This window comes from Elgaria multicarinata, chromosome 3, assembly GCF_023053635.1.
Source record: "Elgaria multicarinata webbii isolate HBS135686 ecotype San Diego chromosome 3, rElgMul1.1.pri, whole genome shotgun sequence".
Lineage (NCBI taxonomy): Eukaryota > Metazoa > Chordata > Lepidosauria > Squamata > Anguidae > Elgaria > Elgaria multicarinata.
The window spans coordinates 19182913-19206653 of NC_086173.1; the positions used below are offsets into that span (position 1 = coordinate 19182913).

The window sequence follows — 23741 nt, forward strand, 5'->3', positions numbered from 1 at the left end:
AGCTAGAAATGGCAGCCCTGCAGATGTACCACCCACTTTGGTCCAGACTGCAGTGCAGGTGGGAGGGTCACTAACCTATGGAGCTGACTGTCCCTTTCCCTCTTTCTCTCCCCCCCCCCCTCAATCTGTCCATACATGCACTCTGGTCCCCTGATGGTTGGTTTGAGCAAGCAGACAGTCCCAAATGTCTATATCTCTTGGATTCTCTTTCACAGCTGAGCCATGGGGAAAGAGAACCACACGGGCTCACCAGGATTCATCCTTCTGGAACTTTCTACCCAGCCAGAGCACCGACGTCTCCTGGCCTTGCTCTTCCTCTCCATGTACCTGCTGATCCTTCTGGGGAATCTGTTGATTGTCCTGCTGATCCGGTCTGATGCTTGCCTCCTCCACACACCCATGTATTTCTTCCTCAGCCACCTTTCTTTGGCAGATGTGGGCTTTGCCTCTGTGATTGTCCCCAAGATGTTGCAGAACCATCTTGTCCAGGTCAAGACCATCTCTTATGGAGGCTGCTTGACGCAGATGTATTTCTACATAGCTTTCGGCAATACAGACAGCTTTCTCCTGGCTACTATGGCATATGACCGCTATGTGGCCATCTGCCACCCACTACACTATGCCACACGAATGAGCCACAAGCGCTGCCTCTTCCTTGTGGCTGGTTGTTGGCTCCTGGCATTTCTCCATTCTTTACTGTACACGTTGCTGATGTCCCATCTCTCCTTCTGTTCTTCTCGGGAGATCCCTCAGTTCTTCTGTGAGTTCTACCCATTGCTGGGACTAGCATGCTCAGACACAGCTGTTGTAGAGACCACAGCTCTAATTGAAGGCTTTTTGGATGTGCTGGGTCCTTTTGTTCTCATTGTGGTTTCCTATGTGTGGATCTTCTACACAATTCGAAATGTCCCATCTGCAAATGGGAAGCGCAAGGCCATCTCCACGTGTGGTTCTCACCTGGTTGTGGTAGTCCTCTTCTATGGCACTCTGTGTTGGGTCTACTTGCAGCCCAGCTCCAGGAACTCAGGTCAGAGTAATATGGTAGCTTCTCTCATGTACACTGTGGTGACTCCTATGCTGAACCCCTTCATTTACACCCTCAGGAATCAGGAGATGAAGGTTTCCTTGAGAAGACTTGTTGGTAGGATGAGAATCATTCAAGAACGCTAAACTATTGAGAGTGCCATGACTGACCTTAATTGGTTTCTGTCAGATTCCCAGCCACCCCAAGTCCAGGGGAGACATCTTTCGAGGAGGAGAATTGGGATTCCTCAGCAAACTCCGCTCTCACAGAAGGGTCAGGGCAATCTGAGTAGTCCTGTTGCAGGAATGACTCACTTGAGGCCCCAAAGAACCCTTTTCAATGCCATCCTGAGCCCTGCTGTGATTCCTGACTGTCCTCCCTCATCCTACAGCTCACCAATGTGCCAGTGGTGGTGAAGGATCAGGTGGAATGCTGGTTCACATGGAATGACAACTCATCACTTTGAAAATGAATGTGTTGTTGTGCACAAGCAAGAACGAGTGGGTATGTTGCTTGCCTCTTCCATTTCACTGCACAACCCACGATTGGCTCCATTGTAGGCTATGAAGTATAATATGTGAAACCGAACCACTGGGTTGTTTAGGAGGCAATCAACCCAGCTGTGAATCATCATTTGTTGTTGGGTTAACTCCTAAAAAAACCAGCAGTCTATGCTCAGATGTCATGCTCCACATGAGGTAAAAGCCTGTGGGTTATAGGCTTTAACAGTTGTATTGAAAAGGGAATTTTATCAGGTGTCATTTGTATGCATATGCAGTACCTGGTGAAATTCCTTCTTCATCACAACAGTTAAAGCTGCAGGAGCTATACTAGAGTGACCAGATACAAAAGAGGGCAGGGTTCCTGCAGCTTTAACTGTTGTGATGAAGAGGGAATTTCATCAGGTTCTGCATATATACGAATGGCACCTGCTGAAATTCCCTTTTCTATGCAGCTGTTAAACATAAAGGAGCCCAGTCCTCTTTTCCATATGGTCACCCTAGTTGTAGGGTAAAAGCAGAAGAGGGGGTGCACTGTAGGCAGCGTGCTTGCTTGTCCCCACTCATGCATGATGATCTATCAGATTTTTTAACTTATTGGTTGTTGTTATGTGCAAACAGGCCCTCAGAGATATTTTTGGAGCATCTGCTTGGCTGCCAGGAAGCCCTTTCATTCAGAATTTACTCTGGAGAAAGACTCTATTCAGGAGCAAGGGTATATTCATGTGGAGGAAGACTCAGCTGTAGCCGGTGAAGAATCAGACCCACCTGCAACTGGTGAATCAGGGACAGCCAGTATATAAGCACTCAATCTTTCCCCAGACCTTTGCTGAGTTAACTGTTCTCATTGAAATTCATGTTCCAACTATGTGTTCAAGACAACTTCATGGTCATTTCTTCTCCCCCCATAAGAGGGGTTGGTGATTTATTATTATTATTATTATTATTATTATTATTATTATTAATAATATTATTTATATAGCACCATCAATGTACATGGTGCTGTACAGAGTAAAACAGTAAATAGCAAGACCCTGCCACATAGGCTTACATTCTAATAAAATCAGAATCCTCAGTGCCACCACCAAACTACAATTCCCAGGGTTCTTTAGTTGCAGCGTGTGGTGTAGTGGGGGAGCCATGAACGGTATAACACCATAAAAGTTTGCAGTGTACACATTACCCTAAGAATCATAACATATTCTTAATTATGGAATGTTCCATACAATACTTGTGTCATCACATGTTAAACATTGTAAAACGTATTGCCAGTCTAATGAAAATTTACATCTATAATCTCCAGGGAAAGAGGTTAGAATTGTACAACATTTTGCCAGTATAGTAAAATTTATATCTATAATCTCTCCAAGAACTTCCTTCCCTCCCCCTCCCCTGGTTTTCTGTCTCCACACTCGAAGAGTCAGCCAGTATTCCATGGGCACTGAGCATGCTCAGTCCTCTTTGCCCCTCTCAATTTTTCCCTAGAGGTTCCCTCCCTGCAAACCTTGGGGCTCCTCCAAGACTGCGGATGCCTTCCTTTTGTGCATCAATGATGGTGGCATAAAGAAAAGCACTTGGTTTTGCTGTTAGTATATAGGATTTTCAGCATCTTTTCTGTTCACTTCCTACACCTGATGATGTCCCCCGCCCCCCCGATCCCTGCCTATGGATGTTCATGCCACAATAAAGTTCAAAGGGACCACAGGACTCTTGGTTGTGGTGGTTGTTGTCTTTTCTCTCTCTTCCTTTTCCCCCTTTTCTTCTTTTTTTGCTACAAGAGACCATGCATCTTCTTCTAAAAAGCTGTAGAATGTGGTTTTGTTAATCCTCAAGTCATAATAGAAAGAACTTTCTTTTGCCTTTCCAAGAGTGTTAGGGAATCCAATTTACTTAATCCTCATCTCTCAACCTCTTCACACTCACAAGCCTATCCCAGATCAGCTCAGATTGTGTCCATACATGTCCGTGGCCTGCTTTAAGCCCTGGAGCCCTCAGATTCAGCCTCGAAGAGAACAAAACTAATTTCCCCTGCAATATGGTTCTCCCTGCAGCCGTTGAAGGTTTCTTGCATGATTGTACTGTATATGGTTTTGGTTATTTTGATTCATCAACACTCTACCAAGTTACTTCCCAGATTAATGAGTGTACATTTTAAATTCTTGCTTGGGTTTAATAAAAATGCCTGTTATTAAAAAAAAAAACTGTTATGTGTATGAATGTGTCATGGGCTCCTCCTGCCAGACATCCTATTGCCAATGCTAAAAGGTCTCAACGGATGCATAACTTGGGAATGTGCGCAAGTTTGTACACATGTATAGAAGACAACTGATTACACTGGGATTATGTTGGTGCTGAATGAAAATCCCTCGAATTCATGGCACTATGTGCACACTGCAAAAGTGGGAGGCATGTTAGCTATATTCAAAGTCAGGATGTATTTCAAGGATTGGGATGCTAAATTCACTCCTCCCAGGTTGGAAGTTGCCATATTTGCTTCCCCCAGAAAGTCTGCACTAAGTCACAATGTAGTATCCTTCTGAGTGACATTCTGGGAGTTTGGGGGTGGTGGTGGTGCTCTACCATAGGCAACCCCATTCCCCTTGCAAGGACACTACATCATACCTTAGCATTGTTCTGAGCATTGTAGAAGGAGTGCATTCTGGGAGGATGTCATGATTCCAAGCCCTCATGCTGAGATGTGAGACAATAAAGAGGTCTGTCATGCAATCCCAAAAGAATTATTCAGTAAATAGACAACTCTTCACACCTGAAGGGAGTGTGAATGTTAGGAGCTATCTTCTAAGCTCAATTAGCCTAACAAAGCAAAGCAGTTGCCTATTAACTAAATGGATGGTTTCCTGCAGTACCTGGAAAGCTTTTCCTGATCCCCTCCTTCAGGGAGTGTCTTCAAGCTGTACCCTCTGATAAGTAGTGAGTCTATTGGACTGCCTCCAATCTCCTCTCAACTCTGCCTGCTTGACCCTGCAAGGGACTCTGGGATCTGTTAACTCTGATGCTTCCTCCCCCTCTGACAAAGCCTGGGGCAGTGAGGAAGGGAAGATGATCTCTGAGCCTAGGCCTCCTGTTTGATAAGCTCCTGGGAAGATTCCTCCTTGACTCCTGGAGATTCTTGGGGAATTTCCTCCTCTGCTTCCTTTCTTGGCTTGGATCCTTCTTCAAGATCTGAGTGTGATTTGGGATCCACACTAGAGAGACTGACCCTGACCCTGATGGAGGAGTGCAGGTGAGTGCTATGAGTTTTGTTCCCATCCCTCACATTCATGCAGCCCATTTCCTGAATGCAAAATAGGGGAGGCAGTTGTGCCCCCTCTTTCACTTTAATCCTCCCCCAAATTTCACCCAAAAGTTCTCACTTGAGAATTTTCAGCTTAGCACTACGTGATAACAAATATGCAATGGTAGTGTTAGGAGTTTTTGCAGGATTATGATCAGCTGTGTTACACATTTTCCCCCAGGAGTTTTTCTTTCTCTGCTTTTCTGTATGTTCTATCATACAACCACTAAGTGGTGCTGTGGTATAGCAGAATTGCAGAGTTACATGAGCTTCATATGGTGTTACAGATGCCATTTAGAAAAAAATAGCACCTTTCTCCAGTTTAGAAAAGACCTTGCAATAATGGCCGCAAAACACAGGAGAGGTCCTGGAGGATGACAATATTGTGTAAAGGACCTGCAACCTACCATGATTGAACAATCACAATTGCATAATAATAATAAAAAACGCTTGTAGAAAGGCTCCTAGTTTCATTCCATCTCATTCCATCACATCACTTACATTTCACCTCATCCTGTAAATTTGTAAATGCAAACATGTTAAAAAAAAACCCATGAAAGGGACTCTTGTAACTCTTGCATCATTCTTGAAGGTTTTCCCTCCACCTTTTTGCATCCTTAGGACAGATTGTTTTGGTCAAATCTGTTCTGAGCATCAAGTTGATACAGATGGAGCATCTGTTAAGATTGGTGCTGGGGGGCGGAGCCGGACACCATGGCGGGTAAGGTTTCTCCTTAAGGGCTCCTGATCGGGGGGATCTGAAAAGCTAATTATCTCATTTTAAAAGGCATGGGTCGTTAATGAAAATGAAGGAAGATGATTATGATTGTTAAGAGAGGGTGAAAATCCTGTTTTTCGGAAGCAGACTCAGAATAAGGAGGGAGGAAAGCAGCCCGTTCTCTGGCTGTAAACAGACGGAAGGAGGGGGGAGCAAGAAAACGAAACTAACTTTGGAACGTTAGAGCTCTCCTGTCTTCTAGTCTGATAAAGTGGTGATTTATATACTCCTAATCTGAGAGAAAGGTTTAATTGGCAGTAAATTCACCCTTTAAAAAGCACCGAAGAATAAAGTGTTTATCTGCGTAGGAAGAGAGACGGTGTGGACAGTAAACGGGACATTGACTGAGAGTTAAAAATAGATCCATGCTGAATGTTAGAAAATTGAAAAAAAAACAAAAAAACCGGGGAAGGCTTCCTGGCAAAGAGTTCATCCTTCTAATCATAATTTGGCCCGTCTTGAGAAAGTGTCTGTAGAAAAAGTCTCACAAAGTAGTGGAAGCGAAAGTAACGGATCTGTCGAGATGGCAGAGGGATCTGGCACGGTGCCAATTTCAACTGTATTGGAAGAATTGAAGAAGCTGATTCTGGACAGCACTGCAACATTGAGCAAGAAGATGGATGTTAATGAAAAAAACGCAGCAGCAAGGATGAGGGTGCTTGCAGATAAGATCGCGTAGAATGACAGAGATATAAAGAAGCTGGATGTGGAAGTAAAAGCACTTGTTAAAAAACAGGATGTCTTTGAAAAAAGTTGTGAGGTGAAATTTCAAGATCAAGATCTAAAGTTGATCCAGCTTCAAGATCAGGATCGTTGTTGTAATGTACGAATTAAACAATTTGTTGAAGAACCAGCAGAGGAGTTGAGAAAAATAGTTTTGAAGTGGTTCAACGATATGATGCCAGATTTGGATATAAAAGACTGTGATATTTTGGATATAAAAGACTGTGGATATAAAAGACTATGAAAGGATCCATAGAGTGGGAGGAGCAAATTATAGAGGAAAACTGTAAAAAAGGATGATAATGGTAGATATCTTATGATAAAGGGGCAAATTGAAAATGAACAATATACATTAGTTAATGTTTATGCCCCTAATGAGAGACACAGAGAGTTTTTTATGGATTTATTTAATGAAATAGAGGAGTTTAGGGAAGGATATCTTATTTTAGCTGGGGATTTTAATATGGTAATAGATAATAGAGTAGATAGATGAAACCCCACAAATGTGGAAAAAAGAAATAATATTACTATATTAAATAAACTAGTAAAAGAAAAAGATTATGTAGATTGTTGGCGTTTACTGAATGGATCGAATTCGGGATTTTCTTATTACTCCTCAGTTCATCAGACATACTCTAGAATAGATTATATAATGGTTTCAAAAGAGTTTGCAAGTAAGGTATGTAAAATGGAAATGGGGGTAATAAAGGTAACAGACCATGCATTGTTAAGTTTAGAGTTTACAGTTAAAAAGAATTATAAAGAAGCGTTTAGGTGGAAACTAAACACAAAACTTTTGAAGTATAATAAGGTGGTAGAAAAAATGCAAAGAGAATTGACAGAGTCTTGGGAAATTAATGAGAAGGGAGGAACGTCAAGGGCAGTAGTTTGGGATACCATGAAGGCAGTATCAAGAGGGATATGTATTAGAGAAATGTGTAATTTAAGGAGGCAACAAGTAGCAGAGCAGGAACAATTGGAGGAAGAGATTAAGAAAATGGAGAAAGATTATTGGCAATTTAAAAATAAGTATAAATTAATAGAAATACAAGCAAAGAAAAAACAATTAGAAAATTTAAATTTAGAGGAGGTTCAAAATTTTTTAATATATATGAAAAGGGAGTATTTTGAAAACAGTAATAGAAATTCTAGATTGCTTGCCAGACACTCACAAAAAGAAAAAGCCAGGAATGGGATAGGGATTCTGAAGGATAAACAAGGGAAGTATTGTCATACAATGAAGGATAAAGTTAAGATTTTTCAGGAGTTTTATCAAGAATTGAATAAGGGAAAGGATACTCAAAAACAAAAGTTGGAAGATTATATAGAAAAGTATATATAGAAGAGAATAAAAATAGAGCATAAAGAGTTAATGGAAAAGGTAATAACTCAAGGAGAAGTAGAAGAAGTAATTGAGAAGTTGAAGCCGGGTAAATCACCAGGGGTAGATGGTCTAGGCCCAGAATATTATAAGGTTTTTAAAAGAATTTTAGTACCAAAATTATTGAATTTGTATAATTCCATATTGGAAGGGGAAAGAACACCAGAATCATGGGAACATTCATTAATAATTTTAATACCAAAACCAGATAAAGATTTGACTGTCCCTATTTCATTAATAAACCAAGATGCTAAGATTTTTTCAACTCTTTTAGCAAGGCGGTTGAATAAATTTATAGAGGAATATATAGGGGAGGACCAATGTGGATTTGTAGTAGGTAGACAGATGTCTAATTTAGTGGGAAGAGTATTAAATGTAATACAGGTGATAAATAAGTCTAGGGTTAAAGCGGGAATTCTGGCACTGGATATTTTTAAGGCTTTTGATTGTTTGAGCTGGCAAGCTTTAAAGATGGTTTTAAATAAAATGGGGTTTGGAAATAAATTTAAAGCTATAATAGAACAGTTATACTCTCAAAATACAGCCGTAGTGGTAGTGAATGATGGTGTGACAGATAAGATACGACTAGCCAGAGGGACAAGGCAAGGATGTCCGCTCTCACCAGTCCTATTTGTAATGGTAATGGAATTATTGGCGAATGCAATACGAGAAGATGAGGAGATTGAAGGAATAGGTAGTAGGAAAGAAATTAAATTGAATATGTTTGCAGATGACACGTTGTTGATGGTAAAAAATCCAATAGAGAAGATGGGGAGAATTAAACAGCAACTGAGAGAATTTGAGGATATCACGGGGTTAAGAATAAATTGGTCTAAATCAGAAATGATGTTGTTTAATTATACTAAAAAGGAAGAGAAGGATTGGGAAGAAAAGGGAAGAGAATTGAGAGTTAAGAATCAGATTAGATATTTGGGAATAAAAATTACGCAGAAGTTAGAGAGTTTAGAGAAAGAGAATTTAAATGTGTTAAAAAAAAGAGATTTTAGCAAAATTGGAGAAATATAAAAGGTTAAATTTATCTTGGTTTGGAAGAATAGCATTAATAAAAATGAAGATTTTAGCAAAGATTAATTTTGTGTTTAGGATGCTACCAATAAAAATCTCAGAATTAGAGTTAAAAAGTTGGCAAAGGATTATAAATAATTATTGTAATGGTAATAAGAAAGCGAGGGTAAATAAAAGTAAATGGTATTTGAGCCAAAAAAAGGGAGGATTGGGTCTCCCGAATATTAAATTATACTATGTAGCTAATAGATTAAGACATATTGTGGAGGCAATTATAGGATTAGGGGAATTAGATTGGATGGAAGATAAAACTACAAGTAATATAGAGACTAATTTGGAGAATGTATTTTTTATGGAAGGAAAAAAAATGGGTGGAAAGTATAAATAACCCGCTTCTGAGGTCTCACTGGGAAATTTGGAGTAAATATAAAGGGGAGCTGCTTCCAAGCAGCTCTCCTTTGTCACCGGTAATAATGTTGAAGAATTTCCCGGAGGAATTAAAGAGTAGATTAAGTAAAGTTTTAATAGAAAAAAATAAAATGAAATTAAGGGAATGGTTAAGAGGAATGAACACAAGAGAGGATATGGAAGAGGTTCTTAAGGATAAAAAATTAACTTGGTTAAATTATAGGCAATTAGAACAGTGGACAAAAAAGTGGGTAAGAGATAATGGAGATTGTAGAGAATTAACGAAGTTTGAGGAACTAATAGTTAAGAAAGAAAATGAAAGGGAGAAAAGAACAGTGTTAAAAGGGTTGATGAGTGAAATATATAGAATATTGGTGGAGAAAGGGATGGTGGATAATTCAGGTAAAATGGTTTGGGAGACAGATTTGAAGGTACAAATAGGACAACAGGGTTGGGAGGGATTATGGAAACAAAGAGCGTTGAGAAATATGTCAGTAAGAATAAAAGAGAATTATTTTAAAATTGTATGGAGGTGGTACCTAACTCCGGTTAGATTGAATAAGATAAACAATCAGCAATCAGGAAATTGTTGGAGAGGTTGTGGGGTTAAAGGAACGTATTTGCATATGTGGTGGGAATGTAACTATGTTCAAAAATTGTGGAAGATGGTGTTTTTGGAGATTGAAGAAATTGTGGAAATGAAGATAGAACGAACACCAAAAGTTGCATTGCTGTCACTATTTGAAGAAGATTTTAAATGTAAAAAGGAAATTAAGGAACTGATAACGAATTTGTTGACTGCAGCAAGATTGATTGTAGCTAGGAACTGGAAGATTCAAGGGGAATATTCTATTGAAGAATGGTATAAAGAAGTATGGGATATAGCTATTAATGATAAATTGACAAGTAATATTAAATGGAGAAGAGGTATAGCTAAATCAAATGATTTTGAAGGAATTTGGACACAGTTCCTAATATGTGTGTTTTCTAAAGGAAGTGGGAAACCACCAGCAGAAGAAAGTATGAGATTCTGGAATCAGGAATGAGATCCCGAGGTGGGGGGTGCACTTCTATGTTAATTTTGATTATCATAGAATCATAGATCATAGAATAGCAGAGTTGGAAGGGGCCTACAAGGCCATCGAGTCCAACCCCCTGCTCAATGCAGGAATCCACCCTAAAGCATCCCTGACAGATGGTTGTCCAGCTGCCTCTTGAATGCCTCTAGTGTGGGAGAGCCCACAACCTCCCTAGGTAGCTGATTCCATTGTCGCACTGCTCTAACAGTCAGGAAGTTTTTCCTGATGTCCAGCCGGAATTTGGCTTCCTTTAACTTGAGCCCGTTATTCCGTGTCCTGCACTCTGGGAGGATCGAGAAGAGATCCTGGCCCTCCTCTGTGTGACAACCTTTTAAGTATTTGAAGACTGCTATCATGTCTCCCCTCAATCTTCTCTTCTCCAGGCTAAACATGCCCAGTTCTTTCAGTCTCTCTTCATAGGGCTTTGTTTCTAGACCTCTGATCATCCTGGTTGCCCTCTTCTGAACACGCTCCAGCTTGTCTGCGTCCTTCTTGAATTGTGGAGCCCAGAACTGGACGCAATACTCTAGATGAGGCCTAACCAGGGCCGAATAGAGAGGAACCAGTACCTCACGTGATTTGGAAGCTATACTTCTATTAATGCAGCCCAAAATAGCATTTGCCTTTCTTGCAGCCATATCGCACTGTTGGCTCATATTCATCTTGTGATCTACAACAATTCCAAGATCTTTCTCGTTTGCAGTATTGCTGAGCCAAGTGTCCCCCATCTTGTAACTGTGCATTTGGTTTCTATTCCCTAAATGTAGAACTTGGCATTTATCCCCATTAAATTTCATTCTGTTGTTTTCAGCCCAGCACTCCAGCCTATCAAGATCACTTTGAAGTTTGTTTCTGTCTTCCAGGGTATTAGCTATCCCACCCAATTTGGTGTCATCTGCAAATTTGATCAGCGTTCCCTGCACCTCCTCGTCCAAATCATTAATACAAATGTTGAAGAGCACTGGGCCCAGGACTGAGCCCTGCGGCACCCCACTCGTTGCCTGTCCCCAGTTTGAGAAGGTTCCATTGATAAGTACTCTTTGAGTCCGATTCTGTAGCCAACTGTGGATCCACCTAATAGTTGTTCCATCTAGCCCACTTTTAGCTAGTTTGTTAATCAGAATGTCATGTGGTACTTTGTCAAAAGCTTTGCTGAAGTCAAGATATATGACGTCCACAGCATTCCCACAGTCCACAAGGGAGGTTATCCTATCAAAAAATGAGATCAAATTAGTCTGACAGGATTTGTTCCTGACAAATCCATGTTGGCTTCTAGTAATCACTGCATTGATTTCAAGGTGTTTACAGATTGACTTCTTTATAATCTGCTCCAGAATTTTCCCAGGGATGGATGTCAGACTGACTGGTCTGTAGTTCCCAGGTTCCTCCTTTTTGCCCTTATGTATTTAGATAAGATATTATGTATTCAACGTTTCAATATTATGTAGTATGTTGTTGTTGTTTTTCTTTATGAGAGGATGTAATGTGTATGTTTAAGTATTGTAGAAAAATAAAATTATATTTAAAAAAAAATAAGATTTGTGCTGGTGAAACTGTGGTGGTGGGAAAATGCTTGAGTTAACAAGCTCCCTCTGGAACTATCTCCAACATCAACTATGCACTGGGAATTATTCCCTGGCCCAATGAAACAACACAGATCCTTACAGACAGGTCTGTGTCATTGCTGTAACCCATTGCTTTCAGTGGTTAAAAAGGCCTCTTTACTCTTTGGAGATGACACAACAATTAATATATTCTCCATTCAGAATTGCAAGGAGCAGAGAACCTCTGACATGGAGGAAGCCTTTTGTTAATGATGACCTTATACTTCACGAAGTTTTCATCTATACAAAAAGAGGAAGGAAACAAGAATCACAGTTTCCAAGCTAGCTTAAATCCTTTCTTCCCAGACTGGAGTAAAAATATCTCCCATCAGCTACAGATTCCAATTTGTCCAAAGGAGGATGCACCATCTTTGGGGAATGACCAGCTCCTAACCAAGTGAGTCCCAAGGACTTTTTGAATCCTGAATTCTACTGAAGGTTTGTGGTGAGCTGTTATCCGTGTACTGATGACGCTCATCTCTATCATTGGATCAAGTTTGAGATTTAAAAATACAAAACCCATTTAGAAATACAGCTCATAAAATATCAGCACACACAGCAGATAAAAAGAGCCAATGAATTATCTTATTTATTTATTAAGACATTTGTATCCCACTGTATATCACAAGGATCTCAGGGCGGCGTACAGATAAAATCATACAACCAATATAAAACAATAAATATACACAGCTAAAAACAAATTAAACCATTAATAATCTTTAAAATGTCAGAGGAAATTAAAAAAAAAGACTTTGGTCTGGCACCAAAAAGGTACAGAGGGCTGTTGCCAGATATGCCTTCTTATGGTGGGCATTCTACAACTGGGGTGTCACAACTGAAAGAGAATATCCATTCCAACGTTGACTTCAATCTCACTTCCAGTAAAGAGGGATTTGGAGAAAGGCTCCAGCAATGCCCTTAAAGTGCAGGCAGATCAATATGGGATGTTAATGGGGTGTGATCAGTTCTAGATGGGGTTATATTTCTACTTAAGGATCAGGCAAAGGAAGGGTGACTGAATGGGTGAGATGAAGCACATTTTCTAAACATGCCTTTGTGTGGTCAACTATGTTGGATTACACTTGGCACCTGGGAGTGACTGATAAGATGTACTCCTTCAGAACTCAGACTGCAGAGAAACTGAATGTTTCCCCATATGAAAATGTTTCCTACACCTAGAAAAGTAACAAATAAAGGAGAAAACTTGGCTTGAAGAACCCTTCTTTCTACATGCACAGATTTTTCTTTTCTTTTTTCTTTTTGCTTGGAGGAACATCTACAGTGTAATACCACATGGAAGCCTTCGCTCTGGAGGGGATCCGCACGTCGCTCCCAGAGCGCTTCTATGCCACCCCAGTGCACCCCGAAAATGATAGTCTGACTTCCCTGTAAAAGAAGAGAGGAGAGCTCGGGAAAAGAAGGCGGGGTAGAGAGCTTCTTCCGCTCTTCACCCTGCCTTCTTTTGCCGAGCTCTCCTCGCTGGCGGAGAGCTCTCCTCGTCATCGGCGGCGGCGGCGGCGGCATGGACGGCTCTTCGTTGTTTCTTTTACAGGGAAGTCAGACTATCATTTTCGGGGTGCACTGGGGTCGCATAGAAGCGCTCTGGGAGCGACGTGCAGATCCCCCCCTGGTGAAATCCAAATGTCTTGGACTACAACTCTCATCATGCCCAGTTGGCTGGGGATGATGAGAACTGTAGTTCAACACATCTAGAGGGCACCAGGGTGGTGAAGGGAGCTTTACTTACAGGAAAGTGTGTGCAGGATTAGGGGTTCAGACACTTGTAAACAGAATTGGTACAACCCCAGTCCCATATTTGCCACCTCTTCAGCCATTTGTGGAAACTATGCCTGAGCTTCCATTTGTTAATCACATTTGTTAATCCAATGGCCATCATATGAATGAAGCAGAGAATTAGGCCCTTTAAAGATGAATAAAGCTCCCCATCCTTCCTCCACCCCTTCGTGTGTGTTTCCAGGACATAAGGAGTCATTTCCCTGATGTAGAATCTCACGTGGCAGTAATATACATAAGAATATCAGAAACATGAGTGGTTGGGTCTTTCCCCCTCACTCTCATACTGCTGGAGAGGGTTACATGATGACCAGTGCACAAAAGAAAATATCCACGCATTGTAGCTTTTAGTATTCACATACTTATTCAGTATGCACATGCGGGGCTCCTTCAGAGCTATTATTATTATTATTATTAATATCCTGCCTTTTGCCCAATACTGGGCCTCAAGGCGGCCTAATAATAAGAGAAAGGCAGGATAAAAATGCATTAAATTTAATCATGCCTCAGGGAAATGACTCCTACATGTTACTGCAAGTATATATGAAAGCGACATTTATTTGTTCTAATTCCTGTTTGTTTGTTTATTTATTTATGTATGTCTTTCCCACTCTCTGCTTGACTGCTACATTTTCTTAATAGGAATCTGTAATCATAAAAATAGAGCCAGCTGCAAAGAAACAAAACCAATCAACCTGAGATCTCCATGAAAAACAAACAAATAAGGTTCATCTGTCTCTCTTCTCATTTCATCCAGCGGACTACTGGGAACATGGCAGCACCAGTTCGATTGCATCTTCATCTCTCTTTCCTTTTTCAATGGTGAGCCAGAACCAAACAAGGACCTCTGAAATTGTCCTTTTGGGTATCTCCACCCAACCTGAATACAAGGTTCTCCTCTTCCTGCTTTTCTTCTTCATCTACCTGTTGGCTGTACTGGGAAATCTCCTGATTCTCCTACTTATCCGCTTTGAAGACCACCTCTTTCACACCCCTATGTACTTCTTCTTCAGCCACCTCTCCTTGGTTGACACCATTATGGTTTCTACCATTGTTCCCAAGATACTGGTGAATTTGATGTCTCAGACCAAGACCATTTCCTACAGGGGGTGTTTGACCCAGATGTATTTCTTCTTGACCTTTGGCAACACTGATAACTTCCTCTTGGCCTGCATGGCTTATGACCGCTACGTGGCCATCTGCCACCCGTTGCACTAATCTGTAGTGATGAGCCACAAGTGCTGCCTCCTACTAGCATCTGGATCCTGGATCATTTCCGCTCTCCACTCCTTGCTCTACACACTTCTGATATCACGTCTTTCTTTCTGCACGCCTTGGGAGATCCCCTACCTCTTCTGTAACATCTACCCTCTTCTGGAACTCTCCTGTTCTGACACGAAGCTCATAAAGGTCCTGGCACAGACGAAGGGTGTGTTGGACATTCTAGGACCCTTCGTTCTCATCATCATCTCTTATACACGGATATTCTGTGCAATCATGAAGGTCCCAACTACTGCTGGAAAGCGCAAGGCCTTCTCCACTTGTGGGTCTCATCTGGCTATAGTGGTCTTGTTCTATGGAACCATCAGCTGCCTTTATTTCCAGCCTACCTCTGCTTATTCAGCTCAAAAAGGCACCTTTATCTCTCTCTTGTATGCAGTGGTGACTCCCATGCTAAACCCCTTTATCTATAGTCTGAGGAACCGAGACATAAAGGCAGCTATGGCAAGATTTTTTGGCAGGATCAGAGATTTTCTGAGGAAGTAAGGTGCTAGAAAAGAGAGCGATGTTTCTACAGACAATGGTATTACTACTATTGCTACTGCTACTGTTACTACTACTGTTACATAGCATGTATAAGGTTGTAATGTTGTATATATAAGATTGAAAAGCATTTATTGTATTTTATAGGAGTGAGTAGTTTAGCATTTGTTATGAGCTAGCTTACATGCAGGATGTGTTCTTGGAACTGGGGTAAGGGACTTGGCATTTGTCACAGGTGCAAAGTGAGTTCTTGGAAAAAGAGAAAAGCCCTTTAACTCAGGAGGAGATGGACCTTCAGAAGTATGGTTCTAGAGTTAATTGAAAGCCTGCCTATATCAGAGGAAGCACTCCTGCAGTTAATTGTAGGAGCTGTGACTAGGACCAGATCTACGCCTTCTCCAGATCTACACCTTGTGTCGAATCATTGCAAATGCGGAATAAAAAGGAGGAAATAACACCATGAGCATCATCAGACGAGCATTTAAAATTTTTTTTTTATTATTTTCTACAATACTTAAACATACACCATTACAATTAAAGAAAACAACATACTACATAAATGTTGAATAACATTAATATCATATCTATATAACTGTTGTTTTTATACTGTTTTTTATGTGTGTGTGTGTGTGTGTGTGTTTTTAAATTGTATACTTTTAATGTTTACTATTTTTAAATGTTGTGAACCGCCCAGAGAGCTTCGGCTGTGGGGCGGTATATAAATGTAACTAACTAACTAAATAAATAAATAATCAAACTTAACATATAAGTGCACCCCCCACCTCGGGATCTCATTCCTGATTCCAAAATCTCATACTTTCTTCTGCTGGTGGTATCCCACTTCCCTTAGAAAACACAAATATTAGGAACTGTTTCCAGATTCCTTCAAAATCATTTGTTTTAGCTATACCTCTTCTCAGTTTAATATTACAAGTCAGTTTATCATTAATAGCTGTATTCCATACTTCTTTGTACCATTCTTCAATACAATAATCCCCTTGAATCTTCAAGTTCCTAGCTACAATCAATCTTGCTGCAGTCAGCAAATTCGTTATCAATTCCTTAATTTCTTTTTTACATTTTAAATCTTCAAATAGTGACAGTAATGCAACTTTTGGTGTTCGTTCTATCTTCATTCCCACAATTTCTTCAATCGCCAAAAACACCATCTTCCACAATTTTTGTACATATTTGCATTCCTACCACATATGTAAATACATTCCTTTCCCCCCACATCCTCTCCAACAATTTGCTGAGTGCTGATTATTTATCTTATTTAATCTAACCGGGGTTAGGTACCACCTCCATATAATTTTAAAATAATTCTCTTTTATTCTCACTGACATATTTCTCAACGCTCTTTGTTTCCATAGTCCCTCCCAGCTCTGTTGTCCTATTTGTACATTCAAATCTGTCTCCCAAACCATTTTTCCTGAACTATCCATCGACCCTTTCTCCAACAATATTCTATATATTTCACTCATTAACCCTTTTGACGCTGTTCTTTTTCCCTTATAATTTTCTTTTTTAACTATTAATTCCTCAAACTTTGTCAACTCTCTACAATCTCCATTTTCTCTTACCCACTTTTCGGTCCACTGTTCTAATTGCCAATAATTTAACCAAGTTAATTTTTTATCTTTTAAAACCTCTTCCAAATCCTCTCTTGTATTCATTTCTCTTAATCATTCCCTTAATTTCATTTTATTTTTTTCTATTAAAACTTTACTTAATCTACTCTTTAATTCCTCCGGGAAATTCTTTAGCATTATTACCGGTGATAAAGGGGAGCTGCTTGAGAGCAACTCCCCTTTATATTTACTCCAAATTTCCCAGTGAAACCTCAAGAGCAGATTACCTATACTTTCAGCCCATTTTTTTCCTCCTTCCCTAAAGAATACATTTTCCAACTTCATCTCTATATTACTTTTAGTTTTATCCTCCATCCAATCTAAATCTCCTACTCCTATAATTGCTTCCACAATATGTCTTAACCTATTAGCTACATAATATAGGTTAATATTTGGGAGACCCAATCCTCCCTTTTTTTGACTTAAATACCATTTATATTCTTATTTTCCCTCGCTTTCTTGTCCCCTTTACAATAATTGTTTATAATATTTTGCCAACTTTTTATCTCTAATTCTGAAATTTTTATTGGTAACATCCTGAACACAAAGTTAATCATTGCTAAAATCTTCATTTTTATTAATGCTATTCTTCCAAACCAGGATAAATTTAATCTTTTATATTTTTCCAATTTTACTAAAATCTCTTTTTTAAAGCTATTTAAATTCTCCTTCTCTAAACTCTCTAAATTTTTTGTAATTTTAATTCCCAAATATCTAATCTGTTCTTTGACTCTCATTTCTCTTCCCTTTCCTTCCCATTCCTTCTCTTCCTTTTTAGTATAATTAAATAACATCATCTCTGATTTGGACCAATTTATTCTTAACCCAGTAATTTCCTCAAATTCTCTCAATTGCTGTTTAATTCTTTCCATCTTTCTTATTGGATTTTTAATAGTTAGCAAAGTATCATCCGCAAACAAATTCAATTTTATTTTTTTAATACCACCTAGTCCTTCTATCTCCCCATCATCTCTTATTGCATTTGCCAATAATTCCATAACCATTACAAACAGGACAGGCGAGAGTGGACATCCTTGTCTTGTCCCTCTGGCTAGTCGTATCTTATCCGTAACTCCGTCGTTCACTACCACTACAGCTGTATTTTGAGAGTATAACTGTTCTATTGTAGCTTTAAATTTATTTCCAAATCCCATTTTATTTAAAACCATCTTTAATGCCTGCCAGCTCACACAATCGAAAGCTTTAAAAATATCCAGTGCCAAAATTCCCGCTTTAATTTTAGACTTTTTTATCACCTGTATTACATTTAAAACTCTTCCCACTAAATTGTGCATTTGTCTACCTGCTACAAATCCACATTGGTCTTCCCCTATATATTCAGCTATAAATTTATTTAACCATTTTGCTAAAATAGTTGAAAATTCATTAGCATCTTGATTTATTAGTGAAATAGGTCTATATGAATCAGGGACAGTCAAATCCTTATCTGGTTTTGGAATTAAAATTATCAATGAATGTTCCCATGATTCTGGTGTCCTCTCTCCTTCCAATATGGCATTATACAACTTCAATAATTTCGGTACTAAAAACGTTTTAAAAACTTTATAATATTCCGGTCCTGAACCGTCTACCCCAGGTGATTTACCCACTTTCAAATTCTCAATTACCTCTTCAATTTCCCTTTGAATTATTACCTTCTCCATTAACTCTTTATGTTCTATTTTTATTCCCTTCTTTATATACTTTTCTATATTTGAGTATCCTTTTCCTTATATAATTCTTGATAAAATTCTTGAATTTTTTTTTATTTTACCCTTCATTATATGACAATAATTCCCTTGCTTATCTTTCAATATTCCTATCCCATTCCTAGCTTTTTCCTTTTGTGTGAGTCTGGCTAGCAATCTAGAATTTTTATTACTATTTTCAAAGTACTCTCTTTTCATATAAATCTAATTTTTCTGAACTTCCTCTAAATTTATATTCTCTAATTCTTTTTTCTTTGCTTGTATTTCTATTAATTTATGTTTATTTTTAAATTGCCAATAATCTTTCTCCAAATTCTTAATCTCTTCCTCCAACTTTTCCTGCGCTGCAACTTGTTGCCTCCTTAAATTACACATTTCTCTAATACAAATCCCTCTTGTTACTGCCTTCATGGTATCCCAAACAACTGCCATTGCCGTTCCTCCCTTTTCATTGATTTCCCAAGTCTCTGACAGTTCCCTCTGCATTTTTTCTACCACTTTGTTATATTTCAATATTTTTGTATTCATTTTCCACCTAAACGCTTCTTTATAGTTCTTCCTAACTGTAAACTCTAAACTTAGCAATGCGTGATCTGTTACCTTAATTACCCCGTTTCCATTTTACAGACCTTAGTTGCAAACTCTTTTGAAACAAAAATATGATCTATCCTAGAATATGTATGATAAACTGGAGAATAATATGAGAACCCAGGATTCGCCCCGCTAAGTAAACACCAACAATCCACAAAATCTTTTTCTTTTACCAATTTATTCAATATAGTAATATTATTTCTCTTTTCAGCACTAGTGGGGTTTGACCTGTCCAATCTATTATCCATAACCATATTAAAATCTCCAGCTAAAATAACATATCCCTCCTTAAACTCTTCTATTTCTTTAAATAATTCTATATAAAACTCTCTATGTCTCTCATTAGGGGCATAAACATTAACTAATGTATACGCTTTGCCTATAGAGAGCCGGGGATGCGGCAGTGCTTGCCTCTTCTTCTCCAGGCCCTATAGAGAGCCGGGGATGCTCGCTTCTTTTTCTCCAGGCCCTATAGAGAGCCGAGGATGCTGCTGTACTCGCCTATTCCTCTCCAGGCCCTGGAGAGGAATACAAAAAGATACTTAAAAGGTTTTCACTAGAAGGTGCCCATAAATATGTAAAAGTTAATTTTAATACAAAGAATTAAAATAAGGGACACAAAGGGCCTTGCTAGACCTACCTGAAAATCCGAGTGTATGGAGGGGCCAGCCCGCACTACAAGTAGCGTGGGCTGTCGCTCCTATCCACACGTCAGACACGACAGGCTACAGGAAAGCCCCGTCACGTCCACCATTTTGTTTTAGACTTAAAGGGCCAGGTGCACAGGAGTGTACCACCAGCAATGGTAAGTGTTTTTTTAAAAAGGGTTCCCTGCTCCCCACACCCCTGATTTCCCCACCCTGGCCATGATTCCACCCCCACCCCCCGATCCCTGTTTTTGTCCCTGCGATTCCCCACTTTCTCCCAGCGATCTCCACTTTCCCCCATGATCTCTGGTTCCCCCCCCCAATTTCTTCTCCCCCCCACGTTCCTAGCTCCCCCCCGCGCGATCTCCCCACCCCAATCTCTCCCCCTACCCCAAAGGGCCCAGCGCTCCTATGGCCGCTTTTCCCGGCTACTCACAAGTAATTGCGGTTGCCAGGAAAAGCAAGACCACAGCCCAAGACCACAGGAAATGCTGGGCCACGAGCGGTGCTGGTTATCCCGGGCCAAGGGAGGGTTACCCCTGCCTGAGCCAGGGATCCCCTGTATGTCATCTGGATGCACAGGGGAGGGCCTGGGGCTCGCACCGGACTAACCCGTCATCTATCAAGGTCCTAAGAATGATTATGGTTACTGAGAAGGACCTATCATCCAAGCCCCCATTATAGCTGGAAGGAAACACAAAATCATACGGCATGAACAAGCTGGACAGGCTATTTCCTATAGCATGAGTGCTACACCTCATACATTTAGCTGTCTAGGATTGTGGCCATAACCCACTGCTAGCCAAGGGTAGCATCCAATGTTAATCCTACATAGAGTAGATCTGAAGAGTTTGGGACTTAAATTAGTTGTGACTACCTTAAGTTTCATTCATTTCAATGGGTCTACTATGCACAGGAGTAACATTACATACTTCCCTATGTGTCAAACTGAACCAGTGACTTGAATTTATATACAAATCACAGAGTGATGGATCCAGATGAAGTTAGTCCCACTTAAATCCCATTGAAATCAACGTGAATGTTTGTCATAACTAACCTAAGTCCCATTGATTTCAGCTCTTCATCACTTGCTTGTTACAACAGTTTGGCTACTTACTCTTAAGGCACATTAAGCAGTTTTTCTGCCCACTTTCCTGTCCTATAGAGAGCCGGGGATGCTCGTTTCTTCTTCTCCAGGCCCTAGAGAGAGCCGTTGACAATCTCCTCTTCTTGTCCAGGGCCTATAGATAGCCGGGGATGCTGCAGTGATCGCCTCCTCCAGGCCCTATAGAGAGCCGGGGATGCTCTCCTCTTCTTCTCCAAGCGCTATAGAGAGCCGTGGATGCTTGCCTCTTCTTTTCCAGGCCATATAGAGAGCCGGGGATGCTCGCCTCTTCTTCTCCAGGCCCTATAGAGATCCGGGGATGCTCGCCTCTTCTTCTCCAGGCCCTATAGAGATCCGGGGAAGCTCGCCTCTTCTTCTCCAGGCCATATAGAGAGCCGGGGATGCTAGCATCTTCTTCTCTTTGCCCTATAGAGAGCTGGGGATGCTCTCTTTGACCCTTTATCATAAGATATCTACCATTATCATTCTTTTTTATAATGTCTAAAATAAATCCACTTCTTTTTGAAATCAATATAGCCACTCCATTTTTTTGAAGTCCCCAGTGACTTTTCATAATAAACTGACCATTTTATGCGTATTTCATTTACCCCATCCATTCCCTGCTGTGTTTCTTGCAGTAGGATAATATCAGATCCTTCTCTATTTAACATTTGTTCAATTCTCCTCCTTTTCACGACTGCCCCCAGACCTTTAACATTGAGCGTTGATATTTTTATTTTCTTATCCATATTCAGCCTTTTGATGATCCTTCCGATCCCATGTGTTCTGCAACTCAAATTCACATACATAAAAACGTAAAAAGCATGAAAACCCCTTCAAATCCCTCCCTCCCACCCAACCATAACTCTCCACCCCCCACCCCGCCCCCACCTCTTTCCCCCCAAATCCCCATAAGTCTATCACTCCGGCCGTTATCTACCCTTAGGGGAGGGGGAGAGGCAGCCCTCAGCCTGTCCAGTAAGCCATCTATGTTTTTTTAAAAAATTGTACTATTATCTCATTATCAATTTATCAAGAATATCACATCCCAGACGCTCCAGCTTCACTTCCCCCCACCTCCTTTTTTTGAACTTGCGCCATCATGCAAACCCAGACTCTTCAGCAACTCCTTGCCCTGATGCAAGGAGGTTACTCGGTGTTGCTTCCCACCATGTGTAAACCTTAAAAAAACAGGGTAACCCCAGGAATTCTGGTTGCTGACTTGGAGCTGAGCAGAAGCAGGGAAAAGCAGCTGGCCCAGCTCAAGGAGGAGCTAGAAAAGTAAGCCAGATTCCCAGGGAGCGAGTGAACAGGGAGCGAGCGAACAGGAAGAGCAAACAGGAGTTTGGCAGGGGGAGTGTAGGGGAAGAGGAGACCAAGGAAAGGGGAACAAGAGAAGCCTCAAGGAAACCAAGGAGGCTGCCAATTCAAAGAGGCCGTGTGCTTGCCATGTGCTCCTGAGTGCTGAGTGAGAGGTTGGTGTTTATAATTGCTGCAGGAGCTGAAGGGGGAGTGGCCTGATTGTCAGTTGGTCTCAGCAATCAGTGCCTAATTGCTGTTGATTGTTGTTGGCCTTTCAGTGACCTCATTCTGGTTGCTGACTTGGAGCTGAGCTGAAGCAGGGAAAAGCAGCTGGCCCAGCTCAAGGAGGAGCTAGAAAAGTAAGCCAGATTCCCAGGGAGCGAGCGAACAGGAAGAGCAAACAGGAGTTTGGCAGGGGGAGTGTAGGGGAAGAGGAGACCAAGGAAAGGGGAACAAGAGAAGCCTCAAGGAAACCCAGGAGGCTGCCAATTCAAAGAGGCCGTGTGCTTGCCATGTGCTCCTGAGTGCTGAGTGAGAGGTTGGTGTTTATAATTGCTGCAGGAGCTGAAGGGGGAGTGGCCTGATTGTCAGTTGGTCTCAGCAATCAGTGCCTAATTGCTGTTGATTGTTGTTGGCCTTTCAGTGACCTCATTCTGGTTGCTGACTTGGAGCTGAGCAGAAGCAGGGAAAAGCAGCTGGCCCAGCTCAAGGAGGAGCTAGAAAAGTAAGCCAGATTCCCAGGGAGCGAGCGAACAGGAGTTTGGCAGGGGGAGTTCGGCAGGGGAGGCCAAGGGGGAGGCCTCTAAAAAATAATAATAATAATAATAAAAATAAATAAATAAAATAAAAATAAAAAAGAGGTGGGGGGAAAAAGAAAAGCATAAAGAGGAAAAAAAACCCCACAAAACCACCACCAAACAAAAGCAAAAAAAACCCCAAAAGATTACTTTCCCTTAAGACATCCTCATATAGTTGTGTACCTTCAGAGAGGACACAACAAAGCAAAGGCAATTCTACTATAATCAAAAAGGAAAAAAACAAAAGCAGAAATCGACATTATGGATGGAAAGGAGTCCCTAGAGGTAGTGACCTGCAAAGGGTGTGCAATGTTCGTGTTTCTGCCTGAGCTCAACATGGCGTACACCTGCAACAAGTGCAAGCTGGTGGCACTTTTGGAAGAAAAAGTGAGAGGACTTGAGCAGCGAGTGTCCACCCTCCAAGGAATAAGAGAAGTCGAGGAGTTCTTAGACCGAACGGTGGAACTGCAACAGCAACAAGAAGCACATGAGATTGAAGAACAACAGCCAGCTGAAGCAGAAGTGGAGTATGCTGAGGGGAGGAAAGCCAATGAAGAGGAAACTCCCTGGAAAAGAGTGACAG

General features: G+C 40.7%; 1 protein-coding gene and 1 pseudogene across 1 annotated transcript; both read left to right on the forward strand.

Moving 5' to 3' along the window:
* The first annotated feature begins 222 nt into the window (after window positions 1-222).
* LOC134394239 (olfactory receptor 1F1-like) lies at window positions 223-4053 on the forward strand. The gene is made up of 2 exons (XM_063119507.1): window positions 223-1141; window positions 4043-4053. Exons 1-2 carry the CDS (start codon window positions 223-225, stop codon window positions 4051-4053), a joined length of 930 nt encoding a protein of 309 aa, XP_062975577.1.
* Window positions 4054-14431: 10378 nt separating this feature from the next.
* On the forward strand, window positions 14432-15379 carry LOC134394240 (olfactory receptor 1F1-like; annotated as a pseudogene).
* The last annotated feature ends 8362 nt before the right edge of the window (window positions 15380-23741 follow it).